The sequence below is a fragment of the Garra rufa genome, chromosome 2, assembly GCF_049309525.1.
Source record: "Garra rufa chromosome 2, GarRuf1.0, whole genome shotgun sequence".
NCBI classification, from domain to species: domain Eukaryota; kingdom Metazoa; phylum Chordata; class Actinopteri; order Cypriniformes; family Cyprinidae; genus Garra; species Garra rufa.
Genome location: NC_133362.1, coordinates 19,373,020 through 19,399,431, shown reverse-complemented (window position 1 = coordinate 19,399,431; position 26,412 = coordinate 19,373,020). Strand labels below are relative to the sequence as shown.

At 37.0% G+C, this 26,412-nt stretch overlaps 2 protein-coding genes across 2 annotated transcripts in view; one reads left to right on the top strand and one right to left on the bottom strand.

Annotated features, from left to right (window-relative positions):
• Nucleotides 1–3,144: 3,144 nt before the first annotated feature.
• Nucleotides 3,145–14,946, bottom strand: asrgl1 (asparaginase and isoaspartyl peptidase 1). Its single transcript, XM_073833841.1, has 7 exons — nt 14,840–14,946; nt 13,987–14,193; nt 13,745–13,887; nt 13,398–13,552; nt 12,503–12,624; nt 11,679–11,789; nt 3,145–5,078 (listed from the first exon to the last, which is right to left on the bottom strand). The coding sequence occupies exons 2-7, from the start codon at nt 14,171–14,173 to the stop codon at nt 4,864–4,866; spliced, it is 933 nt and encodes a 310-aa protein (XP_073689942.1). The 5' UTR covers nt 14,174–14,193; nt 14,840–14,946; the 3' UTR covers nt 3,145–4,863.
• A 5,277-nt stretch (nt 14,947–20,223) lies between these two features.
• Nucleotides 20,224–26,412, top strand: part of LOC141325888 (regulating synaptic membrane exocytosis protein 1-like) — a 37,177-nt gene continuing 30,988 nt past the window's right edge. Inside the window, exons 1-2 of the mRNA XM_073834614.1 lie at nt 20,224–20,586; nt 22,391–22,465. Of these exons, the coding sequence (XP_073690715.1) occupies nt 20,420–20,586; nt 22,391–22,465 (242 nt within the window). The 5' untranslated portion in view covers nt 20,224–20,419. The remainder of the gene's footprint in view (nt 20,587–22,390; nt 22,466–26,412) is intronic.

The window sequence follows — 26,412 nt, the reverse complement described above, 5'->3', positions numbered from 1 at the left end:
CTAGTGTGCTCCAAAACAATGACAAAATTCACATTTAGAAAATAAAAGCATTCATAACTTACACTCTCTAACTTCCGCCAATATGGATCAACCATTTTGATGACATCACCCTGCACTTCAGCTTCTCATCAAACTTTCCGTCCAATCAAATGCTCTCTAGAATTCGAAGTGTCCCGCCTCCTACATTATAAATATCCATTGAAGCTGCGGTTGAAATCTGTCACTGATAAATAACTTCAGAAAAGTTAAACTTTTTTTCAACTTAAATAGACACTCTGAGCTGCAGAAAAAGACGCCGACAGTGGCGTTTAAAAAAGCGCTCAGGACTTTTTTGAAAACACTGTTTACTCCATTGAATTATAATGTAAAAAGGACCCTGACAGTTTAAAACAAGATGCCAAGTGTGAACATAGCCTTACTCCACTTCTGAATGCGCCACTGTTTAAAGTCGGAGCGCCATATTCAATTTTTTGACAGGGATGAAAATGAGGCTGTGAGGATTAGAAGTACAATGTGTTTGATTGATTTGTACTGTAGTTTAATAACAAGCCAACTGTTAAGCTGACAAAATACTTTCTAAAGAAACTTTCAGTAGACAAAAACTCCGCACAAAATTAATTTGGCGTCTATCCTGCCCAAGGTCTATGAAAGCGGATTTATGTGATTTTTACCTGAACAGAGCAGCGATTTTGAAAATCAGGGCGTCGATGTTTTCGCTCACTTATCTCTCTGAGCGGGTTTCTCTCAATACTGAGCAGGAAATGAAAAACCCGGACTGGAGCAGGAACCGGGTGATTAGACCTTTGAGGAAATATGTCACTCCGCTCCACTCTTACAAAGAGCTCCAGACCAGCTTTTAGTGTGTGAGTTGCTTGGTGACACAAAAAGCTTTATAGGCTGAGTAGACAGGTAAGTCCAAACTGGCCAGTCATAATATTAATTACTTACGATTGTATCTTAATTACTGTAACGCTTACAAACCGCTTGTAGTATTTAACATCAACATGGGTGAATATCTAAAACCTCGTGCTTATGGCCGATTCAGTGTTGATATTCATCTGTGCCTGTCATTTTGTTTTATTACAAAAAATCGATTAAATACATATATAGTATCTAACATTTAATATTTTCCCTCATAACGGAGCCATTTCCTGGACACCGCTGAGCAGACTTGTTGGACTGCCTTCTTTAATAAATCTACAAATACAAACTCTTAATGCAGCATATGAATTGACCACTCACCTAAGTTACAATCAGAATGTCTGTATTTCTAAGAAAGATCCGTCTGATGAACTTTCTTTTGCAAACTTCTTCGCAGATGTCCGTGACTTTTCCTCCAGCGCTGACAGCACAAATGCCTTGTGAGAAAATGTATAAACGTCCAGAGAGGATGTCATCTCCACTTCGACAGATCCTTGCCGTGTTCTTCGTCTTCGTAATAACTTTATCATCTCTTTGACTTCACGAAAACCCGTTCCCACGTGATTTAAAGTTCTTGGTCAAAGCAAACAAGCGCAATGCATTTGTATAAGCTGCTGGGAACCGCCACAAGTGCGTAATTACGTAATTATCTCACGCGACGCGACAAAAATAGAAAGCGACCGTTATAATCAAGTAATATTATGATGGTTTGGTTGAAGTTTGGTAGCGTCGCTCTTTTACAATGTCTACACGGTGTTAAGAGTCTATGATAAAGCTTTGTAAGATGGCAACTGTAAGAATAGGGGCTGCTTGACTTCGTCGTCGTCCGAGCCCACTGTAAAGCTGTCAGCCACTCCGGGCAATCTGTCACTCCTGACTTTTTCTATGCGGATTCCTGAGTTTAGACCCGCCCCTTTTCTGTCGTCGCTATCGAATGCTGACCAATCAGCAAGCGAAGCGCTCATATTCATGATGGTGCCAGCGTTTACATTCACTGAATGACCCCTTGACCGCTGCGCTTTTATATTTGAAATACAAATGTGTTGCATTATGATTAAATCCACATAGGTTCATAAAAAAAATGCATTTCGCTTTTGTTCTAGCTTGTTTCCTGGTCTAGCTTTCTAAGAAATAAACCTAAAAATTGTCACTCGCAATATTGCTGGCATCGTTCCTCTATTGCTAAATATCTAAATGCAAAATATTAATGTAAAATAAAAATATAAATTTAAAATGAACGCATTGCAGCTAATTCCGTGTTTAGATAACTAACATGAACAAACGATGAGCTGTATTTTTTATTTACAAACATTAACAATGATGAATAAATACTGCCATAAAGGTATTGTTCATTGTTCGTTTATGTTAGTTGACACATTAACTAATGTTAACAAATGAGACCTTATTATAAAGTGTTTCCATTTGCTTAGTATATTCTAAAATATATTCACTCCAAAATAAATGCAGTTCACTTAGCTAAAATACACTTAATCTTGAGTTTTATAATACATTTTCCTCATAAACATATTATACATATTGATGTGGGAGACAGTGAGTGAGTGGAACCAATAAAAATATTTAAACAAGATACTAAATATTAAAGCTGCAGCTATTCAGCATAAATGACTAGAAAGTGGTACACAAAAATAAGGCATGAACTCACTACTTTTATCTAAAAGTAGCATGGCACCATGCCACATGAAGGTTACTGACCTTGAGGTAAAAACTAATCTCTTTTGGACTGTTTTTATAAGAGATTCAACTTTAAAACAGCATATTTTTATTCATTTAGAACTTGAAAGTGTATTATTTGATGTATACCCAAATAATTTAATTCACTTTTATGTATTTCTTTTTATGTCCCTGCAGGTTTAAGGGTTAAATAAGACACAAAAGGACAGAGAGGTCATAACTTGTCAGCTGTGTCTTTGAGAGGACAAACGCTGATGCTGTTTTGCATGCTCCGTGTGGAATATTTTGAACACAAACTGACCGCCGAGGGCAGAAAAACTGCTTTGGGGTTGTTGATCATTATAAAGACAATTCACAGTTGGAACTTGCAAGCTGGCCTGTGTGTTGACACAATAAGCAGAAGCTTGTGTACTTAAACTGTCATGAGGGTCAGGGCATTAAGATTTGAAGGCCACGTTACCTCACTATACTGTAGATGAAAACAACACAACTGATGTTATCAGTAGCTGTTAATTTAAAATAGCACATAAGTGACCCACAACAACAAGAATTTATTTTCTGCACAGCACATTTCCACCTTCAAACAGATATTCAGCCAACATAATCAGTCTAAATAGTGTTATGATACAAACACACTTAAATGCGTTACAAAGTTTCATTTGTCAAACTTTCTCACAGAATATAGACAATTGCTGCATTGCTTGTTCAAAAGTCAACATTACCTATTGGTTAAAAATATTCTGTGCTGATTTAACAATCTGCTTTCTCTTTCAGACTAGAGAAGGAAATGATACGCAGAACTACTTCAAGAATTAATCATCATTTCTTTTCTTCAAAGTCAGTTATAAAACCAGTCTGGTAAGTCTGCCAAGACATTGTGACTTAGGTTCACAGGTGTATTTATGGCACATGTAAACATTTTTATCTTATATTCACCGACACTTCAGCTGCAAAATATGTACAACATTTATTTTTACTATTTTGTAATTAAAATTGGATAGTCCATCCAAAAATGAAAATTCTGTCAACATTTACTCACACAAAAGATGATATTTCAAAGATATATCCAAACTATGGACGTCTTTAGCTACCATTAACTGTTTTCTTACCAATATTATTCTTTTGGCCTCAACATAAGAAAGAAACTCAAACAGGTTTGGAACAACTTGAGGGGTGAGTAAATGATGACAGGATTAGCGTTTTGGGGTGGACTATGCCTTTAAATGTGCCCTGCACTTTACAACAAATTAAACTCACTTGGTTGTAAAAACATAATTTATCTCCATCTAGTGGAGAACATATAGTATTACCACTAAGGGCAGGTCCACTGTCCTCAAAAAGGAGTGTTACAATAGTTATTTTTTTTCACTGCCATAAGGTATGTACACTACCAGTCAAATGTTTTGAACAGTAAGATTTTTAATGTTTTTAAAGACTCACCAAGCCTGCATTTAATTAATTCAACGTACAGCAAAAAACAGTAAAAGTTTGAAATATTTAAAGAATATGAATATGCTTTAAAATGTAATTTATTCCTTTGATAAAAGCTACATTTTTCGCATCATTACTCCAGTCTTTAGTGTCACATGATCCTTCAGAAATGATTCTAATATGCTGATTTGCTGTTCAAGAAACATTACTATTATTAGCAATATTTAAAACAGTTGAGTAATTTTTTTTTCAGAATTCTTTGATTAATAGAAAGATCCAAAGATCAGCATTTATCTGAAATAAAAGCTTTTGTAACATTAAACAGTACACCATTCAAAATCTTGGAGTCAGTATAATTTTTTATTATAGAAATTAATACTTTTATATAGCAGGGATGCTTTAAATTGATTAAAAGCGATGATAAAGACATTTAAAACATTACAAAAGATTTCTATTTCACATTAACGCCGTTCTTCTGAACTTTCTATTCATCAGAGAAACCTAAAAAAAAAAGTTACTCAGTGGTTTTCAACATGATGCTACTAATTCAGCTTTGAAATCACAAGAATAAATTACGTTTTAAAATATATTCAAATAGAAAACAGTTATTTTAAATGGTACAAATATTTCAAAATTGTACTTTTTTGGCTGTACTTTAATGAAGCTTGTTGTGCATAAGAGATTTCTTTAAAAAACATTACAAATCTTACTGTTCAAAAACTTTTGACTGGTAGTAAAACTGACATCCCTTTGTATTCGCTGCTGATTATAAAAATACAATCACCTAAACATGTCTGAGAGTATATGTATGTGTGTTTATTATATATTCTCCTGTAGAGGCTCAACAACGTTTTCGCCATGGTATAGCCCATAGTGGAGTTCACCCTGCTGGGCAGCAGCCCATGCCATCTGAAAACTGCTAAACCGAGCTGCCCAGGTTCCTTTTGGATCTACCACCACCGCCCCGCCAAGACCATTCACCCGTTCCTTCATAAACGTAAGAGCCAGGTCACTAGCCTCCTCTGGCGTCTTGCCTAGAGAATATAGAAGAACACATAAATAATTGAACCATACAAGTAAGTGATTTCAAAATACAGTTGACTAGTAAGTACATTGTAGCACATGGTATTATCATTCCAGATCCTTCTGCCAGATGACCATGTAACACACGATAAAGGAGCTAGTTTAAAAGACCTCAGGTCATCAAAGACATAGATGAGTTAGTTTGTTCATCAGAACAGATTTGGATAAATTTAGCAACACTTGTTTATCAGTGGATCCTCTGCAGTGAATGGGTGCCGGAAGAATGAGAGTCCAAACAGCTGATAACAATAATCAACAAGTAATCCATACAACTGCAGTACATCAGTTATTGTCTTGTGAAGCAAAAAGCTGTGTTTGTAAGAAACAAATCCATCATTAAGGCGTTTTGACTTTAAACTGTCACTTCTGGCCAAAATACAAGTCCATAATAACACTTCCTCCAATAGAAAAAGTTTAGATTTCGATTTCAGCTTCAAACGATCATGAAAATACAGTATTCAAGATGAAACGATTATTGAGCTCCATTCCGTCCCCTTGCCAGTGGTGCGCTTTTGCTCCTCCATTAAAGCCGAATTTCACATGCAATTGGTGATTATTCATGTAAACCCTTGTCAGTTATGTCTTAAATGATCATAAACAGTTGAGAAAATACATGTGTAACAGTATATAAGATCTGTGTGGCACTTAAAGCGCCAACAAATAATATTCCTTCTGCCGTCTCTGTGCTTAATATTAATAAAACGAACAAATACAAAGAAAAACAAAAATCACTCACTGCTCTTGAATGAAGGGCTTTTGTAGTTTTAATAAGAAACAAAGCATGTTTAATTCTTGCAGTGAAGACGCCGTTTTATTTTACATCCAAATAATTACATTTCATTTCTGTAGTAGGCTGTTTAGACTTGCATAAAAGTATTCAGTATTTTTATTTCCAAAAAAGCCGTTTTTTTTTTCTTTTTTTCTGTTGTATTGCTATATTTAAATTAATCACTAATATAAAGTTTTGGACCCAGTCATAATCGTGTTAAATCGTAATTTGATTATGATTTTTGCCATAATCGAGCAGCCCTATCGCCCACTGTCCTCTCATATCTAAATCCACAGAAATGTTTGTTTAGAACTGTTTTCACTTGTAAATGGAGCTTCATCTGTGCATATTTTTTCCTGTTTCTGGTGAAAGCGATATTATGGACAGAGGACTTGTATTTTAGCTGGAAGCAATGGTTGTAAGTTAAAAACATCTTAATGATGATAGATTTGTTTATTACAAGCAGACAGTTGTTTGCTTTATAAGACATTCATTTATAGATATGAGTTGTGCAAAGTACTTGTGATGTTTTTATCAGCTGTTTGAACTCTCACTCTGACGGCACCCATTCACTGCACAAGACCCATTGGTAAGCATATGACACTAAATTTATCCAAATCTTTTTCAATGAAAAAACAAACTCGTATACATCTTGGATGGCCTAAGGGTGAGTATACTGTCTGCAAATTTGAATTTCCTTTAAATTATGTGGTTTGAACAGATTGGTTCTTAGGTGAAACCAAATAAATCTTATCAACAGATTGACCTCTGCTGCTTCAGCAAAAAGACTTCCTGTTGTGTTTCCACATACACAAGGCAAAAGCAGAAACATGGATTGCCTCAACAGAAAACAAAGCCTAACTTACACTACAGAACATACTGGCTGGGTAATGTCAGACCACGTTACAGTACATGAAATGCCCTTCTGAGGATGTGCAGGCAGGTTAATCTTTACTGTACTGTTCAGACAGCTCTACACCTCTGACTCCCATGAGTCTACTCATTGTAAATGGTGCTGGAGGTGGTTTTACATAACGCATGGTATGAGACTGACTTAAATTGTTTTTACTCAGACCCATGAAGTGAGTAATGTTTACCTAAACAGACTTGAGGTCAAGCAACTTAATGAGGCCCTAGATCTCCAGTTAATGTGTAGCTGCAGTAATTCAAGCTATTTATTCACTAAAATGCTGCCAGGAATTGGTCGCACAGCTAATCATGAACACATGTGAACTGTTCATATGAGCTTATGTCAATATACCTGTTGCTTCTAATTTAGTATTACAGTGCAAAATGATTTATGGTCCAAGATGTGACATTTAAAGATGTCATGCAGTAATAATAAAACTACCAATTACAAGTGCACAGTACACAGGCAGGGAGAAATCAGTTGGTCATATGGCTAGATTATCTTTTCTTTATCCACCTCTTTCTTCAACGCTGAAGTAGGCCGTTTTTTTATTATCCGCTACAGGGAAATAATGAGTAGAATAACAACAATGTTTGTACTACAAACCAGTGTGTTCATAATTAAAATAATACATTAAAATAACATGGTAAGACACACCAATTTGCAGCAAAACAAGCTGTTTTGCACAGCTAAAAATAGCTGAATGTGCAGAAGCCAGACCTATAAAATTTACAAATGGCCGCACCCACTCTTACAGGAAGAAAAAGGTGGGTATAAAATGATAATTATGTTCAGTAGAATGTACTATAGGAAGGGCATTATCACAAAATAAACATTTTGATCCCATCATGATGCAAAGCTCTTGTAAATGTGCTATATATAAAGTTATATATTATTAATCTACAGTTACTTTTTCTAGGAACTGCCCTTCAAAAGTTTGGAAATGTCCAAGAACAGTGGGGTTTTGGACAATATTGGCATTAATCCTTTTTCATTTGTGATCATTTTGCACTGATAAAGGACAACACAAACTACGAAAACATTATATTGCATAAACAGTTTATACATAAAAAAAAACTTTTTGATTCATCAAAATATCCACTATTAGCAGCTATTACAGCTCTGCATAATCTGGGCATCCGAGCTGTCAGTTTATTCAAACATTAACTTGATATATTACTCCAAGTCTCCTGAAGGATTGCCCAACGATAATTCACACTATGCTGAGATCATCCAAAATCACACTTTGCCAAGGGTGTTTCCAAACTTTGGTAATTTAGTGAGATCAATTTTGGTGATCTAGGGTAATTTAATTTAACATTTTAATTACAATCTAACATGTGTTCCAATCCAACTTTAGTTGTCTCTTACAACTTCCTAGTTATTCCAAGCAATGTTTTTATTACTTGCTTACCATGTACTATATATTAAAATTAATACCCAAGTCATCCAATTTTATTTTTACTACAATTGGCAGTCAGTTGTTTTGAGACACAGATATTATAACTTGTGTTATTAGGAAAAGTAGTAATACGTAAGACATTAAATTGATTTCAAATGTATTTCACTATTGCCATAGACAATAATGAAATACACTGCTGTTCAAAGTAGGCCTGTCACGATAACGTTTTGTTGTGCACTATATATAACAAGTATATTTTCCGAATTTTCCCACCATGATACAGAGTTATAGACAACTATACAACTTATTATAGCCCACATACTAATAACAGCTTCGATATTTTATGTAGCCTAATTTGCGCGCATTGGGGAGTAGCTCTGTAAACGTGGGGTATTAAAATTGCTTTTGAATGCATGTGCGCGTTTTACTTTCGGTTTCATTTTAACGATCGCGCGAATCAGCGGCGCTGAGCGTGCATTCTACAATACAAGACATTACTTTTACAAAACCATTTGAAAGTGGGAGGACACAAACAGGATTTTGAAAAGCCCCAAGTGGAAATTACGCCCCTGCATGAGCTGAACTCTGCCGCTGAGTTATCATTTGTCAATGTATGCCGATTTGTACAGTACACCGAGACTGAGGCGCCAGAATGCTGCAGTTCAGCGGAGCGCAGTGTCAGTGACATCTCTGCTGGACGTGACAAAGTTGCAAATAATTTTAACTTTGAAGCCCTGCATTGAGCTTTTGAATGACCAGCACCTGACTGGGTCTGAGCAAATTCATCTATGGTTTTCTCTTCTCTTTCACACACCGATCCATCTCCCATTCGTTACGTCCTTTGGCTGTTTACGTTTTTATATTTATTTTTCTGCTGATGGCCAGCGCCCCCCCTGCAATACTCGTGCGCCCCCCACTTTGAGAACCACTGACCTACCCTAACTGTCTTAAACATGGAGTGCACGCAGAGATAAACAAGACTAGCATTTGAGGTCCTAAAATGTTTTCCTCAAAAAACAATTTCTTTACGACAGCTTTTCCATATATTGGACTTCTATGGGGCCCGTGAGTTTGAACTTCCAAAATGTAATTTATATGCAGCTTCAAAGGGCTCTAAACGATCCCAGCCAAGGAAGAAGGGTCTTATCTAGCAAAAACCATAGCTACTATTAAATTTATATATATTTTTTAACCTCAAATGCTGGTCTTGTCTAGCTCTTGCGTGTACTCTGTGTATTCCAATTCAAGACAGTTAGGGTATATCAGAAAATTCTAATATAATCTTTTCCTCCAACTTCAAAATCACCGTTTTGCCTTTTTTGTAAAGGGTGTTTGATCTTCTTTGCACATTAACTTTGTAAACATTGGGTCGGTACTTCTGCAGCGATGTAGGACGATTTTGAAGTTGGAGGAGAAAGTGAGATGGGAGTTTTTCGACCTACCCTAACTGTCTTAAGCACAGAATACACACAGAGCTAGACAAGACCAGCATTTGAGGTCCTGAAATGTCTTCCTCAAAAAACTTAATTTCTTTACGACTGAAGAAAGAAAGACATGAACATCTTGGATGACAAAGGGGTGAGTAAAATGTCCCTTTATTTCCTGCTTAATATTTTTTGTGGAATCTGTGCTAAAAAAAAATTTCAGGATTCTTTGATGAATAGAAAGTTAAAAAGAACGGCATTTATTTAAATTAGATTTTTTTTTTGCAGCATTATGTATGTCTGTACTGTCACTTTTACTGCTCATCCTAGTATACACCGCGTTCCAAATTATTATGCAAATTGTATGTAAGTGTCATAAACACAGTTTTTTGTTTTTCAATTAAACTCATGGATGGTATTGTGTCTCATGGCTCTTTGGATCACTGAAATGAATCTCAGACACCTGTGATAAATAGTTTGCCAAATGAGCCCAATTAAAGGAAAAGTACTTAAGAAGGATGTTCCACATTATTAAGCAGGCCACAGGTTTCAAGCAATTATGGGAAAGAAAAAGGTCTCTCTGCTGCCGAAAAGCGTCAAATAGTGCAATGCTTTGGACAAGGTATGAAAACATTAGATATTTCACGAAAACGTAAGCGTGATCATTGTACTGTGAAGAGATTTGAGGCTGATTCAGAGCAGACAGGTTCGTGCAGGTAAAGGCAGAATGAGGAAGGTTTCTGCCAGACAAATTCATCAGATAAAGAGAGCAGCTACTAAAATGCCATTACAAAGTAGCAAACAGGTTTTTGAAGCTGCTGGTGCCTCTTGAGTCCCGCGAACATCAAGGTGTAGGATCCTCCAGAGGCTTGCAGTTGTGCATAAACCTACTATTCGGCCACTCCTAACTAATGCTCACAAGCAGAAACGGTTGCAGTGGGCCCAGACATACATGAAGACTCATTTTCAAACAGTCTTGTTTACTGAAGAGTGTTGTGCATCTTTGGATGGTCCAGATAGATGGAGTAGTGGATGGAACATGTCCCAACAAGGCTGCGACCACAACAAGGAGGTGGCGCCGGAATCATAGGGAGAGAGCTGGTTGGCCCCTTTAGGATCCCTAAAGGTATTAAAATGACCTCGGCAAAGTATGTCGAGTTTTTGACTTACCACTTTCTTTCATGGTACAAAAAGAAGAACTGTGCCTTCCGTAGCAAAATCATCTTCATGCATGACAATGCACCATCTCATGCTGCAAATAATACCTCTGTGTCATTGGCTGCTATCTGCATAAAAGATGAGAAACTCATGGTGTGGCCACCATCCTCCCCTGACCTCAACCAGATTGAGAACCTTTGGAGCATCCTCAAGCAAAAGATCTATGAGGGTGGGAGGCAGTTCACATCAAAACAGCAGCTCTGGGAGGCTATTATGGCATCCTGCAAACAAATTCAATCAGAAACTCTCCAAAAACTCACAAATTCAATGGGTGCAAGAATTGTGATAGCGATATCAAAGAAGGGGTCCTATGGTAAGATGTAACTTGCCCAGTTAGGATGTTTTTGATTGAAATAGATTTAGATTTCAGTAAATATGACCACCTAATGCGGCAAATTCAGCAAATGCCCATTTTCAGTTCTTTACAACCTATACAATGTTTTAACTCTGTTGTGCATAATAATGTGGAACAGTGCATTTTCAGTTTTTTATTTTTGAAATAAATACTGTTATCATTAGGAGGTTTGTTCAATAAAATTCGAATTATACCCTAATGGTTGATGACTTAAAAATTATACTGACTGTCATTTGCATTGACTAATTATGAAAACCAGAGAAAGATATCATTTGCATAATAATTTGGAACGCGGTGTATATGCTAGTGCTAATACAACTGACCAGAGATTAGAAAATCATATTAATAATGGTTATAATAAATATTCTGTCTAATAAATACGGCAATTCTTTTAACTAAAAAAATAAGAAAAATACCCCAAAGCTTTGTTTGTTGTAATGCTAAATAAGTTGTTCTGATCTTGTAACACATGCCTTGCTCCATGTGGAAGAGAATGAGTCTAGACAGCGTGACCTTCATTATGGCTTCCCCATGGCCTGTGGGTGAGACAGCCCCAATATTGTTATCTGCATAGCCCCCACATCCTGAGAATCAGAAGAAACACAAATCCAGAGTGAGATCTTTCCTTTACACAAACTCACATTCAGCAATCCGGTTAACCAGATAACCCCTTAGAAATTCTGTAAAATGTAAATATATGCAAAGTGTACTGCAGGTGGTACAGTGGAACGCTACTAGGATAAACTTCCACCTGTTTGAGGCAAACCCTGATAGTACTCCCTGCCTAAGTACCTAATAGTATCTTACTGTCTACATGTTTGCTTATTTACTCACCTACTAAAGCAGACTATATCAGCAGAGTCTATTCTCCTGTTTAGCTGTTTACCAGCTCTTAACTACTGTGTATGTGTGATTCCCACAGGTTAAAATGTGTCCTGAGGGAATGTGTATGTGTAGGGTGATGTGGTGTGGTATGCTGAGTTGGGATTAGATCTGTTTGAATATTAACTCAGCAGGCAACAAGCTCTCATGAGCAGCTGAAAATTACACACATTCTTGCATGTCCAAAGGTTAGGGTTCAATCCCTGCCATATCAGCTGCTTAGTTTTTTTTTTGTCAAATCAAAGGTGAAGTGTGTCATTTTTTTAAAAGTTAAAATACTTTCTTCTATTTCAGTTTTAAACACAGAAAGAGATACGTAAAGCCATCCAAAAAAGTATTAACACTGGAGTTCTGTGGTGCAAATGAAATCAAATCAAGACCCCTAATATACATAAAGCAGGAGGTTTGGATTTACCAACACATGGCGTGTCTCCCACACGACCCTCCATTTTATTTATCATTCCACCAGTGGATGTGGCACAAGCAATGTTTCCGTCTTTGTCCACAGCTACTGCGCCGACTGTTCCCATCTTGCCCCTGAAACATATGAATACAAAATGGCTTTACACACAAAATGTCTTACTCATTCTGGTAGCACAGGAATAGCTCATTAGAAAGTAAGTAAGAAAGAAAGAAAAAATAATAAATATACGTGACTATGGACCACAAAACCAGTCATAAGGGTCAATTTCTGAATGCGATGATGGTTTGTTAGGATAGGACCATATTTGACCGAGATACAACTATTTGAAAATCTGGAATCTGAAAAAAAAAATACTGAGAAAATCACCTTTAAAGTTGTTTAAATTAAGTTCTTAGCAATGCACATTACTAATCAAAAATTAAATTTTGATATATTTACGGTAGTACATTTACAAAATATATGCATTGAACATGATCTTTACTTAATATCCCAATGATTTTGGCATAAAAGAAAAATCAATCATTTTGACCTATACAATGTATTTTTGGCTTATGCTACAAATATACCCGTGCTACTTAAGACTGGTTTTGTGGTCCAGGGTCACGTATGTAGAAAAATAAATGTAGCCTTGGTGAGCAAAAATCAATCAATCAATCAATCTTAATTATTCTAATCCTTTTATCAGTTGTGTATATATAATCTGTTGTGTTTCAAAGCAGAACAAACGTCATTCAGCTCTTAAGTAATTTTAATTTTTGGGTGAACAATCCCTTTTACTATTATTGCAACTCTTACTTCTTAGTTGAAGTTCTAGACATTAGACATCTTATGCCAAAAGCATTATGTCAGCACTTTGTACCAGTTTTCATTACATAAAAAGCTTTACATTTGGCATTCCACTGGGTTGGCATCTGGCTTTAGGTTCTTCTTCCAGCGCATCTTGGCATAGTCTGTGATCAATGACTCCTCAGGCACTTCCGGTACACCCATGCTTCTGGCAAACTTAGAGGCCCCTTCAGCTGTCAGACACAAGTGTTCGGTCTCCAGAAAAAGGACAAACAAAATCGCATTACTATTTTGATTATTTTAAACGCATTGACTGCATTCAATGTAGGCAACAAGCATATGATAGCATAGAGCCTAGTATTCCCTACTTACTGCGTATAAAACTTCTTGATAGATGTTAGATTACTCAAAAAATTTAGGAATATGTTATGGATTTTACAACAATACCTTCTCCATGACAAGCCTGGCCAGGTGCACTGGGTTAGCAATTCTTCTGACCGCTGAAACAGCCCCACTACGTAGAGTCTTGCCATCCATTACCAACGCATCCATCTCCACCTCCCCCTTCACGTTTAGCACTGACCCCCGACCTATGACATATGGGCATAACCTGAGTTTTCGATTTACCCTGGATGTAGTATTTATTAGCTATTAGACAGGAAATATGAGAGTTATTAACTGATGGGTACCTGCATTGAATCTTGGGTTGTTCTCCATCAGGGCCACTGCTGCAACCACAGCATCCATGGCACTTCCGCCTTTCTCGAGGATGGCATACCCAATCCTGGCTGCCTCCTTTACACCAATAGTAGAGAGTTCAGCTTTGTCTTTAGGAATATGACCAGCACCTCCATGCACCACCACTACAGGCAACATAGCCGTCCACAAACAATTTACTGAGAATAATAATGAGAAGACAAAAGTGAGAAAGTGAGTGTCTGAAGGTGCATCTAAAAATCTAAAAATTGAGATAATCGCCTTTATAAAGGCGAAGTTCTTAGCAGTGTATGTTACTAATCAGAAATTAAGGGTAATGTATATTTCTGATAAGAAATTTCCATAAAGAAAAATATATTTATGAAACATGACCTTCGCTTAATATCCTAATGATTTTTTGTCATTCTGCAATTTTTACCCATACAATGCATTTTTGGCTAATGCTACAAATATACCCGTGTTACTTAAGACTGGTTTTGTGGTCCAGGTTCACTTATTTATTTAAGTCGTATTATCAATCTGTCCTGAAGATATAAAACCAGCTGCAAAACACGCATAATGGTATTCTTAAAGTTGCATAATAAAATTAAATCTCATGTCATAAACATAAATACACTAATTATAAGCCTGTGGTTTTGTATAACTTTACGATCATCGTAAATCTGTCTGCGGGTACTGTATGTTAGCAGGTAAGTTACGTCATAAAATAAACTGCAGGAAGAGCTGTAAAGATTCATCTCACTCAACTGATAACCAAATGCAGCTTTTTTGTAATTCTGTGCCACATATCCATAAAAATAAATGATATTAACAAGAGTTCCTCACCAGATTAACGACAGGAATATGAAATCACATTTAGCAGAAGTGCATTGCCTATAGATGCGTAACAGAGACAACAGCATAGGCTAACATACCCTCAACGCGTCACTGAGTCCACGGCGAAAACACCAAAATAAAAGTCCGCTCTTAAAATACTACACCAGTGCTTAGAAACCGGACATGCAAACAGTACAAAATGCGAAACACCGACCTTGTATTTCAATCAGTCTAATATGACACAACCGTTTAAAGTCTGAGAATAAAATCTATCTACTCTAAAATCTACCCATATGGCATATGCGATGGAGTGTCTGCTTTAAAATTAAAATTTAAAATTTTAGTAGCCCACATTAATAATAAAAACCGCTAAGCATTTTATTACCAAATTTATTATTTGATTACTGTATTATGTACATGTAACCCGTTTCTTGGATTTATATCAATGAAAAGGAGGAAAAATATCTACTGGGTCTGAGCTCAGCAAATACCTATAGGTAATGGAACTTGGAGTCTCGGGTTCGGGATCTCAAATTAACCCTTTCATGCATGGTGTCCACATTTGTGGACAGTTATTTAACTCCATTTAGAGTGCATTTATCATGGTAATATTCTCCAAACCACTCAATGGCAGTTTCAGTAGACTGACAACAATATTGTAACAGTGGCTACTATCATGCATTCCAAATATTCATTGATAACATTATAAATCCAAGATGGCTGACAGCGATAGCCATGTGCTAAATGCCCCTGTCATATTTGTGAAAAACTTTTATACAAGGAGGTCAATTGAGATACAAAAATATCAGTGTGTACAATGCCCTGCTGAAAAAAACAGCATGGTTAGGTATGTTTTGGTGCTGGGATGCTGGTTTTAGCTGGTTTCTGCTGGTCCTTTGCTGGTTTATGCTGGTCCTTGACCAGCAACATGACCAGCATAAACCAGCAAAGGACCAGCATTATCCAGCAAAGGACCAGCATAAACCAGCTAAAACCAGCATCCCAGCACCAAAACATACCAGCATATGCTGTTTTTTTTCAGCAGGGCAGTAAAGTATGTTGAATATGTTAGTATTTTATAAACTAAAATTTCGATTAAAATGTAGTTTTTATTCACCAAAAAACCAACTGTCCATGTATGTCAACAGTGGAGTCAGATTCCATAAAGTCTGATTTCTGTAATCTGCTAGTATATCTGTTCTATTTTTTTCCAAAGATGTTATTAATTGTCTTATATTGTAATATAACAAATATATCAACATAAATAACCATTCAAAATGAATTATTATAGCATTAAATGGCAACTTTACACATACATATGGAGACAAATTTGCATTTTGCCTGCCAAACAGGTACAGCATAGGTCAAGGAGTCAGTACAGAATAATAGATCAGCAGTTTTTGATTAGATTTTTATGATTTGCCTATATTGCTAGGTTTCCGCATATATGTAGCCTAACTACTGTTATTGTTCCTACAATATGTGTTTTATTGTTATTATATTGTAATATTATTGTTTTTAATAACTGAGCTGATATAAATAGCATAACATGCCACTAAAAAAAAAACAATATTACATATTGTCAGCTGTGGCTTTATGTCCCATTTTACTCCTTTGTTGCATGGTGTCCACATACGTGGACAGTTAAATCATTTTTTAATAAAACTGAATTTTATAAAAATGAAAAAATGGATTTCAATTTTAGCATAATATTAAAATAATAAACAGAATCATAAAAAATCTAGATCATTTTTTCCATAATTCATGCATGAAAGGGTTAAACACAAAACTAAAAGTAATTGTGTCTATAAAATGTGTCTGCACTTGTTTCAATTCAGATCTGGGCACTAAATGCATGAATAAGACACAACCACAGAAATTCGTTTATCAGAAAACCTGTATTCAATGTCTTTTCTCCTTCTTTCTTTTTTCAATGCGGTATGCTTGAAAGCCTTTTCACATATTCACATATTCGAAGTCAGACGGGCGGGGTTAAAAAGATTATAAAATGTATTTAATGATTTCAAATATATTTCAAATGTTTCAGAAACAAAATGTAAGTCACAATTAGACAAATAATAGCAAATTAGAGAATCACACCATTAATTGTTCTTAATTCCATTAAAAAGGAATAAACATATTGATTCCAATTTCCTAATCAATAAGCCAATTCAAATATGTCCAATAATAGTATATTTCTTTAAAAAGATATACAAATGCAGCAATTAGAAGAAAAGTTGCAATAATAATATTTACTGAATCAAAAGTTGAGAATTCCATAAACTAAATCAAATTTAGTCAAATAGTCTAATAGCAATGTCAAATCTGAGAGAAATAAGTCTAATAGAAATTTACACCGTTTCAGATGCACCCAGCAGAAAGTTGAGAGCGGAGATAAGGAGGTTGAGAAGTCTGAAGTCTCCGATCTGTCCAGGATAAAATTCCAAGACTCTTTATACCCTAAAACCAGACAACTCAGGAAGTCTGAAGGTCAAAGTCAGTTGAAAATACATCAATACATGAACTCATGAATCAACTCTTGATTAGTAATTGCAGTTTCATTTCCCCTTTTTGGTTTAATTTATAACTTGAGACGTGTTAAATCTAATTGTTCATCTAAACTGTCTGTATTACATACCAAGAATAACCGTTCTGCAGAACTGTACTTCACACACATACATAGATGAAGATGGAAAAAATACAGATGACTTTGAAGGACAAAGAAAGCATTCAGCACTATATTGAGTAGATTAATCAATAATACATAACCTTAACTTCTAATATTTCATGATGATTATTAATATGTGTTAATATGTTTACATGTGTTTTTAAATACACACATTACACACATCAATATCTTTAGTTGATTACAATTCAACCCTTTAACAGTAAAGTTCAGTCAACAATTACTATTGAAGACAAAGAAAAAAAAGTGACCATCGACGCACTTTTCTAATCGACACTTCTATTTCACAACAGAATTAAACAAAATACATTTGTACATTTGTTTTACATACCTGAACATACTATGCATCAAGCAAATATAAAAAAATAAAATACATACACATATATGAATGTGAATAAAGAAATGATTATTCTCAATTATCATATTGACAGAAATCTTCCATCAATATTGACTCAATATTTGAGTGGGTTACATCAATACCCTGCTTATTTATGTTATATTATTTGTTTATATTAAGTTGTTTAAAAATGTTTACAGATGTATTGTAAAAAATATATACAAAAAAGTAAGTGCCTCCTTTACATTTTAAATTGAAATGTTAGGCAGGTTTTTGAGCCCGTAAATCACGACTTCAAGCCACGACTCACGACTTTGTAGTGTTCCAGGCAAGTCACGCCAAACTGCCTGAGCGCATTTCTTATTCTTATATTATTATTAATTTGATTGCAACATTATATTGTCCTAACTGCTATTTTTCCACCGTGTACCACTTGCATAAACATCGCACCCGTACACCGTAAAAGGTTTTCACCAGATTCAATTTAAAAACCTAAGTTCAGCAGCTTCCTTAAAATTTTAAGTTAAATCAGCTTAAAACTACAAGTCATTTTAACTTATTACAATAAAAATGAGTTGATTTAACTTGTGAGTTGAAATGACTTAAGTTGCTCAACTTCTTAAGTTGAAACTGGTGAAAACTTTTTACAGTGTAGGGGCTGACATTGTTGTTTTGCGGGCTAATGCCGTGTTCCAGGCAACCCGTTACTCATGTTTTTCCAACCTTCTACATGTTAAAGTGCACTGGAGCAGCAGTCAAACCCGTGACTTCCCACCCGTGAACTCGTAGATCGATGTACTTCCAGTTCCGATGACGTTACATAGCCCGGGAAACAACAATGACAGCCCCCTACGGGTGTGGTGTTTATGCAAGTGGTACACGGTGGAAAACTAGACTTTAGGACAATATAACTATAATAAATGCGCTCAGGCACTTCGGTGTGACTTGCCTGGAACGCTACAAAGTCGTGAGTCGTGGTTTGAAGTTGTGATTTACGGGCTCAAAAACTTGCCTGGAACGCAGCATATGTTACGTCAGAGCTCGAAACTGGGAGTACATCGATCTAGTACGAGTTCACGGGTGGGAAGTCACGGGTTTGACTGCCTTTAGTTATTAACTACAAACTTGAATATTTGAGTTAGCCTATCTCAACAAGTTTAATTCAGAAAAATTATACTCATTCCAACTGTCATTTTTTAATGTTATGAACTAGTTTTATGATTGTACAAAATTTGTTTATTTCCATTAATGATTTAAATGGCAGACAGTCATTGCTGGTAACCTGAGCATTTAGGAAAACTAGATTATTAATTATTCCATAAAAAGTGCATTTTACATGTGTTACCACTTTGTGCAACTGTGTGAAATTAAAGGTGGTTTTAAAGATAAGAAATAATGATATAGATGATTAACTTTAACTGTCCCGCTGGACCACAAAACCAGTCATAAGGGTCAATTTTTCAAAATTGAGATTTATACATCATCTGAAAGCTGAATAAATAAGCTTTCCGTTGATGTATGTTAGGATAGGACAATATTTGACCGAGATACTATTTGAAAATCTAGAATTTGAAGGTGCAAAAAAATCAAAATATTAAGGAAATCGCCTTTAAAGTTGTCCAAATAAAATTCTTAGCAATGCGTATTACTAATCAAAAATTAAGTTTTGATATATTTACGGTAGGAAATTGACAAAATATCCTAATGGAATATGATCTTTACTTAATATCCTACTGATATTTGGCATAAAAGAAAAATCGATCATTTTGACCCATACTGTATTCTTGGCTATTGCTACAAATAAACCCATGCTACTTAAGACTGGTTTTGTGGTCCAGGGTAACATATGTGAAGTTAGTCATTTACACCAAGTGTTTCTTAGTGTGCATTATTATATATTTTTTAGGCGCTCATCTGTTGCGTGTTGAATTTGTACTTGCAACACGCTGTTCTCAATCTCATCCGCGAGTCAGAGGCTCGGTGAATCTCCAAGCGTCGGCTGCTGGTAGATGCGCGTCACCAGCGCACTGTGATTGGAGAGCGAAAATGGGATGCTGTGCGCGCGTGCAGCGAGCCCCCATTCTCAAATGAGAGTGCGCGTGGCCGTGTCGAGGAGGCGTGCGCGCACTTGAGGGGCTGCGGTCCCATTGACTATTCCGTCTCCCTGACAGCGGCAGCATCAGCAGCAGCAGTAGCGAGCTCGGAAAACAGAGCGCCGCGCGGACTCCGCCTTTGCTCCCATCATCCCGCCCGAGAGCCCGAGCTCCGAGGCGGCTTCATCAACAAGCGCAAGACCCCCCTCGTTGACTCGCACTTATCCTCCGGATCAGATATGGACTACCCTTAACTGGACCTGGAGGGGAGAGGCAGGCGGGCGGGCGGGGGGTGGGGGGGAGAAGAGAGACAGGAGAAAAAGCCGTATAGGAAGAGAAGCACAACCGTGGGTGCCCGCCGCAACGATGAACGGTTCGCCACGCTCGCGACAACCGCAGATAAGCCATCGGACTATGTCCTGAATAGCGGTTTACATAGTTGGGATTGTGCACCGATCATACAGGGGTAAAATATGTCCGCCTCGGTGGGGCCCCGCGGCGGCCCTCGCCCACCCACAACGCAGAGCTCCATACCCGAGCTACCGGACCTCAGTCACCTCACCGAGGACGAGAGGAAAATTATCATGGCTGTGATGGTTCGGCAGAAGGAGGAAGAGGCAAAGGATGAGGCCATGCTCAAGTAAGACATCACGCTTCATAGGGAGCCTGCCTGTAGTATTTGTGCTGCTTCTGGAGACCAAAAGGCAAACAGCTTGTGATGGTTTCTGTAGGTGCATCTGTTTGCAATAGCCTACTAATAAAGCCATCAGGCTGTACGCCTGCACCTGAGCTCCTCTGTGTTTGTGTGAGTTTGTGTGTGTGTGTGTGTGTGTGTGGGTGGGTGGGTGAGTCTGGCCATGTATGTCCACTTTCTCCATCCTTATGGGCACCTGTCATGGATGAGCACCACTTGTGTATTCATACACATCCATATGAAACAAGCTTGTCCAGGTGACCGGTCACAGGTGTAGCTGTTAAAGAGAGAGGGGTGTGTCGACACGCAAGAACTAAATATCTACAACTCGACACATCCTGCTGTTTTACACCTCACTGTGTGATGGATTAGTTTCAGGCAGCACACACGTCATGTCACATTATTAGTTCATTTATTCGACACAACATGCATTCTTGTATGTTTTTTAAACAGGCTAGTGAACGTTTTCTGCACTGTTCTCCACCAGTGTCAGGATTCCTGCCTGGTCACGACAATATTTCCGTGCCTCGTCATCATGATCGTCAGGATCCTTAACCCATTCATTGAAATCTTCCCTGATTGTAGTGTGAGCATCACTCACAGCTTGAGTACAAGCATCAGTCATAGCTTTATGTTTTTTCTTGTTAGATCTATTTATTGATATCTTTGTAGTAATAACTTTTGTATAGCAAAAGTGTTCAACTCAAAGAGCTTTACTGTACATCAAATGACAACCAGTAAACAATAAGAGATCTGTTTATGACAGGCACTTGTCAGCAGTTTACATGTAGGATGGTTTATACGTTTTTTTTTTCTGAATGGCTATTTGTGGTTCATCAGTGCTGTTATCATGAGTGTGAAGATGCTTCTTGGCTTCCTGTCCACCTGCCATTTAGAAGCCATCATTGCTTATATTACATTAGTTGTTGGCCACCTTGAGATTTCAAATCAGGTTTATGCATCTGAAATTGGTTCACTAAGCAGCTACAATCAATAACTTAACCACTTCTTATCCTGTATTACTCATAGGAAATAATCACACAGGTATTTAATTTCAAAGTCTTTGTTTATACATTTTTTGTCACTAAACTCTTCTGAAAGAGAAATAAATCACATTGTTTTCGAATAGAATTCAGTGATCATTTGACCTGTGACCTGTGGCCTCAGTTACACAGTATTTCTCTTAAAGAGACAGATCACCACATAATCTGTGTATTAATCTGTTTTAGTGTGCTGATAAACAACCTCTCATTTTCATTTGCTGTGTGTGTGTCATGAGATCGATGTTTGAACTGGACAGTTCCTCACTCTCAAGAAACTTCTGTCCTGACGCAGAATCTAGAGGTCGACCTTACAACACTTTTGAGGCATTCAGAAATACAACAACACTGTGCTAGCTTAAAGGCATAGTTCACCCAAAAATAAATATTCTGTCATCATTTACTCCTTATGTTGTTCCAAACCTGCATGACTGACTTTCTTCTGTGGGATATAAAATAACTTTTTTTTTTACTCTTTCATTTATCTTCATTTGTGTTCTGCAGACAGAATCTTCATTTTTGGATAAACTATTCTTTAAAAAAAATAGCATTGCAGAATTGTTTACAAAAGCTGATGTTTTGTCTTTATAACTGAACCTTTATTTCATAAAAAAGGCATGTTTGGTGATGTTTGGTAATACTAGAAGTTATTTAAAGAGAAGAAAAATACAAAAAGAGCAAAGATTTATTTCTGTGCTTTTACATTTTAGAGAGGAGAAGCCCATACAAGCAAAAACAGTGAACCTGGTCGGGAACAAGAAACCACCTCAGCAGAACGACATCAGGTAAACATCTCAGTCAAGTTTACATGCTGTGGTTTTCAACCTTTTTGTCTCCAAGGTCCAACACAATATTCAAAGGTCCTCCTATCTAAGCTGTACTTTTAGTTATAAAAATAAATGTGTCAGTGCAGTGTTGTACATCTTTATTTTAAAAGCAATATTTAATTAAGAGTATATTAAGTAAAACTTTTAGGATTTTTCCCAGCTGCTAGTTGTGAAACACTATTCTAATGACCATTGCTATGATATGTTAGTCATTCTATGTCATGTCTATGAGTCATACATGATAGTGAATGAAAGGTCAAAATTTACCCCAAGGAGGTGCCCTTTGTTGGTATTTTTCATCGCTGTAGGGTTTGTAAAGAATGAAATCTGCAAAGAATGTCTAAAAATGAGACTAACATTTGTGCATGTGGTTGTGACATTCTTTAATAGTTTAAATGACTGCTTTATATGTTTTTGATTTTCTCTTTGACTGCCCATTGGGGTCATGCTGAAGCTGCTGAGAGTGGCACCGTGTTGTAAATCAAAATCCTTTTTACAGTCGCATTTTTTTTTCCTGCAAAAACAAGAAAACAAATCCTGGCACCTGTGGTGGTGCTTTAGAGTGCTGACAGAGTAATATTTATGCTATGTTAAATTATTTATGCACACCAGTATTGCCCTGGTTCTCTCAGCTGAAGAATAAGAGAACTGCGGTGTGGTTCATATCAACTGATAGAGAACATTTCTCTCCCGCTCGCTTTCTCTGGTCTCTGGAGGGGTCATAGGATCAGAAAGGCTTAGGATTATGGGCCAAGTTGGCCAAACTACATCTGTTTCTGTGTGGAGTCCCTGGTTGTGGTCATTTGTGATGTAATTGGCCTGACCAAGAACTTGCCCCAGTAGCTGCAGTGATGATGTATTTTTGTAGGCCAATCCAGAAGTTAGCATCGCCCTGGTTCACTTGGAAAAAATCAAGCAGGATTTTTCCATTGGCTTTTGGATAAATCTAGAAGAAAAAGCTCTGTGAGCAACAGAAATTTAAGATTCATACACATTTTTTTCATAATGATAATAATGACAAATGAACACAACTTTTATAAAGTTTGGAGCCTAAATACAATCACCTGAAGTAATGGTGGAACCAAAACCGGTGGAATGGTGGCCTTAAAAAATACGCCATCCTTGCAGCACTCTATAGAGCGTTTTCACAACGCACCTTAGTCGGCCATATTGGTGGCAAGGAATGCAAACAATGCCACTGAACTGAACGAAACTCGCATTATTGGCTAATTATTGCTGCTGAAAATGGTCAATTATTGTCATGTTTTGGGCTGTACTAATCAGTCCGACTGGGAAGAACATTTGGAGTACTATAGACTGACAAAAGTTATAACAAATCAAGGACAAGAGTGCAAAAAACTGTCTGAGGAACAAATGGTGTTTGTGGTTGGCCAAACTGAACCAGGATTTCCAGGGCAAGAATCTTGATAACATGACTTGTTCTTATCATTGCCAGTCAGGTAGGTGAAATATTAGGCTAGTATCTTAATAAATATTGCTTGTACATCTCTTTACCTTTATTTTGCCATGATATTGCATGCTTTCCTGCTTGCTTCTCTATGTTTTAGCAGCTTACACAGCATAAATTAGCAGATCAACATATTCAGTAGTACATCAACGTTCAATCCTGTTGTTTACATCGGATTGTCACCAATATGATCGTGCATCCAGGTGACTGACCGAATCGTGACATGCAGACCACCATGTGCATCTGCAGAATGTACTCGATCAGTTACACCTACCCAAGACTTCTGGCCAAGAAATGTTGTTGTTGAGCAAGGGATTTAGTAGATGGGGTGTATTTGAGGCAGGTCTATTCTGCTGAAGATCAAACAGAGAGTTGCTCTTATTGTAATCTTATTCTCTTGAGCCCCACTCCTCCTCTAGTCCGTGCTTCTGGCTTAGACACAAGAACTGACAAAAAGCCTTCAAAAAGAGGAGGAATACATGAATAGATAAATAATTAAATGCACAGGCATATCACACAGTAGTGGCTTTTAATAGCGCCCTAGTCCATACATTAGCACCCACTGGAGAACAAGCCTTCCGAATCCATTTGCTCTCACCCACCAGTAGGCCTCAGAAGGATGAGCTTGAGCTCACGGGTTGGCATGTGCTAAAGTCATGCTCCTAATTCTCCAGCTCCCACTCAATTACTCTCTCACTTGTTCAGTCAGTGGCCCGACTGCATTACCGAGTGTGTCTTTCGCAGGCCTCTGCATACAGATGCTGGAGTGGTTGTGGGTTTGATTGCTGTACGTTTTATATGACCTACTCAAACTGAGCTGCTTAAACTGAATGATGCAGCTTAACTTTGAATTGCATTGGCATAATGCTAGCAACTTTGCATACAGACTTGAGTATTTTATTTTCTGTGATGTTGCAAATTCTGCTGATTTCAATATACCACCAAGGAAACATTTTTTGACAAGGGGGTGAGTACATTATCTGTAAATTTTTGTTCTGAAAGTGAACTACTCCTTTAATGGGAAGACTAATAAAAAGAAGTAAACAACAACACTTAGCTATAACCACTTTGTTACATCAAATTGAAACTTGAAATGGCCTGAAACAATGATCTGTGAGAAATTTTAGTGAGTGATCAGCTTGGTGAAATTTAAGGTTAGGGCTGTGCGATATTGAAGAAAAATGCAATATGCGATAACTCGTTAAATAATGTGATTGCTGAAACAGATGAAACATTTTTCCTCCGCTGTTACTGAGTCAGTTCTGTGAACTTCTATAACTATCTTGTACGGTTATTTTAATATGTATGTATGTATGTATCAAGAGCTCCTGTAAAACCACAAAAAAATTCCTTGTGTTTGCACACACTTGGCAAATAGAGGTCATTCTGATTTTGATTCTAATATAACTAGCATACATATTTTACTTTTTGTGAGAAGAAAGCAACCCTACAACAACTTCTGAAAGTGAACGGTAGTGTTTTACTCTAGCATTACATAAAATGTCATTTTAATATTAGTGTAATCATTTTAACATTAGTTTAGGAACTGAGCAAAAAAAGGAAAAATAAAAAACTGCTTAGTCCTAACTCAATGAATTCGATATGCACTGATTCTTATTTAAGCTACACAAGTTATTTAGGCAAGAGCAGTGATTTTCTCTTTGTCTTTTGTTTATGGCCCGAAAATATCGCAAGATGTAGCGCTATGTACAGTACATTTCCGATATTTCGATAAATACGATATCTTGCACAATCCTATTTAAGGTCCATCTCTGTGTCTGTGACCAGTGTTGAGCGAGCTTTGATGACTGTTGAGCTGAAAAAAGAAAAAAAAGGAAATATGTAGTTGTGGGAATGATTTGTGATCGGTTTAAATGAAAAGAAAATAATAAACACTCTTCAGCGCTCTGAAACAAATGTTGTTTGAGTATAATAATTAAATGTATGAATAGGCCCACATAAACATGTCAGCATATCCCGTTTAGAGTTAAATCCTGCTTTGAGAGGTGTGTGTGTGTGTATGTGTGAATGCTGTGTTTCTTCACAACAAGGAGAGTGGGGAGTCCATCTGTTCCTCCAGTTGGTTAACTGTGCTAGGACACACACTCACACTCACACACACACACACACACACACACACACACACACACACGCTCATTTCCTCACCAACTCACAAAAATATGCAGTCAAGCCGACAGGGACCCCTTACCATGCACTGTAATAATACACCCATCCTTGCGCTGTGGTGTCAGTGACCCAGGCTGTTTAGAGCACAAATGTTTTGGTGGATAATGGGTCTGCTAGGGAAGTAAGACCTTTTAACATGGAAACACATAAAAGTAAGGGGAATTACAGCTGGCATCTGTCGCCGTATTGCTGGGGAGTATGTTGCAAGCTGTTTACACACAAACGCAGGGTAGCAGGACTTTCCCAAAGC